Source organism: Macadamia integrifolia, chromosome 6, assembly GCF_013358625.1.
Source record: "Macadamia integrifolia cultivar HAES 741 chromosome 6, SCU_Mint_v3, whole genome shotgun sequence".
NCBI lineage: Eukaryota > Viridiplantae > Streptophyta > Magnoliopsida > Proteales > Proteaceae > Macadamia > Macadamia integrifolia.
This window is the reverse complement of record NC_056562.1, coordinates 6,464,409-6,469,735: the sequence shown is the minus strand read 5'-3', so window position 1 is coordinate 6,469,735 and position 5,327 is coordinate 6,464,409. Positions and strand designations below refer to the sequence as shown.

Genomic DNA, 5,327 nt, shown 5'->3' with positions numbered 1-5,327 from the left:
AGTATTCGCTCTAAAGCTTCGGCCAAAAGGCCCCGCACAACTGCGTAGCATGTACTTACTGCGTCCACTGCACACGCTAAAGCATCCACAAGACCGGTTTGGCACAATTTCAATCATACTAGTACGCCATTCTCTTCCCTGGAATCTAACCGGAACTTCACAGTAAGGCTAACACTAGAGAAGATAGAAGAGCGACCGAGAGAGAGAGAGAGAGAGCGAGAGCGAGAGAGAGACTGGCTCTTGCAACCGAAACTGAAGTGCTCGAGAAAACCCTAGCAGTCGAAGAAGAAATCGGATCGTCCGTCAATGGCGGAGTCCGGCAAATCTGATAGTCCGGCCGATTCTTATATCGGTAGCCTCATCAGTTTGACGTCCAAGTACGAGATTCGCTATGAGGGCGTTCTTTACAACATCGACACTGAAGAATCCACAATCGGATTGCAGAATGGTATGTTAGTACTCAGAAACCCTTGTAGTTTATCGAGAGGAACGATCTTGTTATGATTCATCGTGAGAATGTATATTATTATTATTATTATTATTATTATTATTATTATTATTTTTGCTTTACGTATTTCTTGATTCAAGGAGGGTTTCTTTACTGAATTTAATGATTTATAATGGATTATGCGGCTCATTTGTGGCTAGATTTACAATCTTGCATAATTTTGTTCGCAAAAGAGATAAAACTGTAATGACGGTCATTTGTAATGCGATTTCTGATCTTGTTATTATTGTGCCTTTGTTTTCTGAATAGTTCACTCTCGCTTTAGTGTCAATGTTTTCCCCCCTTTCGTGAATTAAGACGTAAAGGGTAATGAGCTGCTAGGAGGCACATTTCCTATTGTCATTGGCCTTATCTCATGTATAGCGTTTCTACTGAGTACCGTATGGATTTGTTTCAAATCGCTTCTCTTTTTTGTTTTTTATTTTTTATTTTTTAAATGTAGCTCCCCAGCAGTTGCGCAGGGTTTAATAGGACTTGTGGTGCTTTAACAGCGAGGTGAAGACTGGTCCTTAACGATTGCATTATTGTTATGAATTTTGATACGTCTTTTCATTAGTGGCTTGTAGACTGACTTTTTCTAGAAGAGGAAAAGGAAAGGCATCTGATTCTCACTCATTGTGGCAGAGTGCTTGGCTGCAAAAATTTTTCCCCCCAATTTATAGCCAAGGTGAAAAAAATGTACAAAAGAGAAAAAAAATACATTATATATATCCAGAGCAAAAATATCCAAAAACTAGATTTATCCCTCCAATAGTAACTCTAGAAAGATTTGTCGCTGAAACTTCAAGGAAACCTTCAAAACCAAAGCCAAAGGAGCTCATCTGAATGAAATGATACAATAAAATCAAATCAATCCAATTGGTTCAGCCTCTGGATATCAACAACAAGAGATTACTCCATTGCATCTAAACACTCCCATAAGAAACATAAGAATCAGCATCCTTATAAATGGAGCTTGAAAAGACAATAGATTCTGCTTTCTGAAGCACCTCTTCCAAAGATGACATTTACAGTGATGAAATCCAAGCTAGAGGGTGCAATTTTTATACTCAAATCTCCAGAGTCTGCATGCTGAAGATGCATAAACTGCCAGAAGGAAAGATTTATTCCTAATAAATTCATCAGAAAGGCTCTCATGATTGAGGAGCTGCTAACTTCCTTCGGAATTCTTCCCCTGGCATTCGGTCTGGTGTATAGGGTGCAGATTCGAGTTCTAACATTATACATTATTTCTTCATGTGTCCAAACAAAAATTATAAAGTAACTCATTTTGGAAATTTTAATTTTTGATAGCTAGTGTTAACAAGGATCAGAGGTACGGTGAGATTTGGAGCTGATGTGGATCTGAATTCTGATGACATTGGCTATGATCAATTGGCTAATTTTTCTAATCTAGAGGGTCCTTAATTATGATTGTCCAAACAATTAATTCTTAGTTTAATCCATAATCCCAAAGCCCACCCTTAACCTAGTAATGTAAGACTAGGATAGATAGAGACTAACCAAGCCTTCAACAGCAGGATCTTTTAATCAAAGAACAACCACTAATCACCCAAAAAATAGACAATACACAATAGTCCAGAAATAGGAATCGAATAGCCAATTGTAAAGTAGAAGTTTCAACTCAGAACTTAAGAGTTTCAGAAATCAGATATCACACCAACTACAGGACTAATCAGTAGCAGAAAATAGGGTATTAAAATACACCATACTCAGTAGCAACACCACAGAGACAGAACATACCAAACCAGATTTCAATTCTAACACAATCGGCCAGATTCAGAAAATTAACCAGACCAGACAATCCCTTGGTCTGATGGGCATGGAATCAGGATCGAACCTCCCTTCCAGCAAGGGGAACACTCGATCCAAAGGGGGACTCAATCCGATGGCTAGATAGTCCAGTAGGGGTGGTCGATACTTGGAGAATTCTGGAACAACTCAGATCTGAACTTAACAGTAGATTAGTTCTCTTACCTGAGATGCAGAACAATAACAGCAGCAATAAGAAAACCAGAAAAGAATAAGATCCACCTGGACTTCTCGCCACAGAGTGTTGATCGGATCAAACACCAATCCCACACTTTGATCAAACACAAAGCCACCCACAAGGAGCAAAACGCAGAAGCATTCTTTTTTCATTTATAAAAATCGTGGGCTCAAAGTGAGACCCCTTTCCTTTATTTATAATGATGGGGGGTGTTTACAATTTAGAAACTCCAAAAGCTACTAAAAACGGAATTACTAAAACTACTAACATGTAGTTACTAAAAATTGAAATTGTAAACTAATCAAATTAGAAACTACTTATAGACTGAAATTAGAAACTAATAATAGACTGAAATTAGAAACTAAAGTAACAACTAATTTTAGAAACTAAGAAACCCCATCAAAGCCTAGCTAAAAAGGAAACTAATGAAAAAAAGAAACTAACTAGTAATCCCGTACTCAATCTTAGAGCCCCTCTTTTAGACCCATAAAAGCGGCCCAATATACTCCAAGCCACATGGACTGAAGACCTAACACATATACAACCCAACCCTAGGCTTATTCCTAATAAAACTAGCCTATTTTGGTTATCAATCTGCATCACCTAGGTGCCTACATGCACAACAGGCTAACCACTTGATGCAGATAAATCACATAAGTGGGCTTAGTTTACTGTAAATAAGCCTTGAGTTTGGTTCATTACATATTGGGCCTTGGTCCAAAGGATATTCATTATAATAGGCAACTTTAATGGACCTAAATAAGGTATGAGTTAAGAATATGGCATTTATTTTATTTTTTAGTTTAAGTTGAAGTCCTTGTTAGAATTTGAGTTGTTTTAAATCTTTTATTTGTTGATTTAAGTGGTTAGTTTGATTACTAGTTGGTTTAGGCTATTTCTAGTCATGTTAGAATTGTATTTGATCAAGGGGCTATGGGTTTCACGGATGAATGATGATGCTAATGTTGGATAACCTAGAGGGGGGGGGGTGAATAGGTTATCACTAGTGGATTTACACTTTTTCACATTTTAAACTTCAATTTCGTGATTGTAAACAAATGCAGAATATTAAGAATAAAACAATCACAGTCAACACCAAGAGATTTATAGTGGTTGCAATTCGAGTCTAGTCCCTCCTCACAAGATCACCTTAGGCATCCACTAGTTCTTCCCCTTCAGTACAATAGGTGGGGAGGAATCACCTTTACAACTCTTTTTCCAGGATAAGAGGATACCTCACAAAATCTCCTTTACAGGTAGAGCGTAGAGAGTAACATTCCAAATCTCTTTATAGGTAGAGAGGGACCTATTCAATCTTTTAAGGATATGAGAATCCTCTACACTTATCTAAGTACAGTCTAGAACAATGTGTAACAAGAATGTCCAATCTTAGAGTTAAGTCAACTGTTAGACAAATACAACTTTCAATCAAATAAAAAGGTTGTATGTTACCTCGTGTGGTGCGTGTATGATATGCAATGAATGCACCTTGATGTCTTCTCAATGCTTGCAATAAAATGCCAAATAATGGAAAAGATTGTGCGGAGAGATTTGAGTTCCTCTTTGAAAATATGCTCAAAGAGCAAGATTAGAACTCAAACATGTTTGCTTTTCTCTTCTCTCTAATGCCCAATTAATGCATTTGAATGAGTAGTATTGAGTGTTGTTATGTTTTACATAACTGTGGGCTATTTATAGAGTGAGTGATTTAAGAGAGGAGCTAGAATTTGTGTTTAATGAACACTTTTTGGCTCTACGGTAGTTACCGTTTCGCACGGGTAGTTACCGGTTGATGTTACTATTGGAGAAATATAGCCGCTAGAGAAGTCAAACTAGCTGTTGGAGGCTTTTCAAATCATTCGGTGGACATCCGGTTCGCCGGGTAACTTACCAGGAGGGTTCTAGTAGTTACCGGTAGGTCTTTGTCTGTCAAAGCCTGAACAGAACTGGTAGTTACCAGTAGGCTTCATTCTTTTGGCCTACAAGACTATTTGTAAAGGAAGCATGTGTAACTTCTTTGTTTGGGCTCGGAATGACTCGATTCAAGTTTCGTTGGCTTCACAACTCGATGCTCTACACTTTTGCAACATAAAGTGTCTTTATATTCAGTCATTAAAATTACTAAAATGGCCTTAGTGTGGACTTTGCTGTTAACTCAGTAATGTTTATGGCTTATCATAGCCAACATGATTTCAACTTCATTTGGGTCTTAAAGCTAGGTCATTGGGCATCACCTAGGGTCATTCTAGGTTAATGATGATGCAATTATGTAGATGCATACAGGGAAGTGCTTTGCGTATAGTGTGTGCACTATTACAATGATCTATATTATCACAATTGTCTTCTTGCAAATGGTCTTCTATGTTCTTCATGTTGACCTTGTTTGCTTGATGTTAGGAATAACTTCAAGTCTTCAATTCTTGAAGTCTTCATTCTTCGAGTCCTGACACCTTGAGATCTTGATACCACCTTCTCAAGCTTTGGTGGCTTCGTACTCCCGCTATTTTCTTGATCTTTGATCTTATATTTCATCACTTCTATTCTTCATATCTTCTTTACTTTGTTCTTCGTTATTTGATGATTTTGATTTTCATTTCATTTACCAATTTTAACTCTTGACTTGAAGTCACCTCAAGACAATACTTGAAAGGCAAATTGTTAAATACTTTCATTGTTTGTTATCATCAAAACCAACTTACCAACAATAGAAGTGTGGGCATATCCCCAACAGCTGAGGCTGACAAGAGCCTTAACTTGGTCCGGGCGAAAAAGTAGAGATGCCAAGCAATCAAGGCTCCCATTCATGTCCCACTACAAACACCTGAACCC

At 37.7% G+C, this 5,327-nt stretch overlaps 1 protein-coding gene across 1 annotated transcript in view; it reads left to right on the top strand.

The window, feature by feature from the left end:
* Positions 1 to 5,327, top strand: part of LOC122081754 (protein decapping 5-like) — a 33,353-nt gene continuing 28,026 nt past the window's right edge. The window contains exon 1 of the mRNA XM_042649000.1: positions 1 to 448. Coding sequence (XP_042504934.1) covers positions 307 to 448 — 142 coding nt within the window. The 5' untranslated portion in view covers positions 1 to 306. The remainder of the gene's footprint in view (positions 449 to 5,327) is intronic.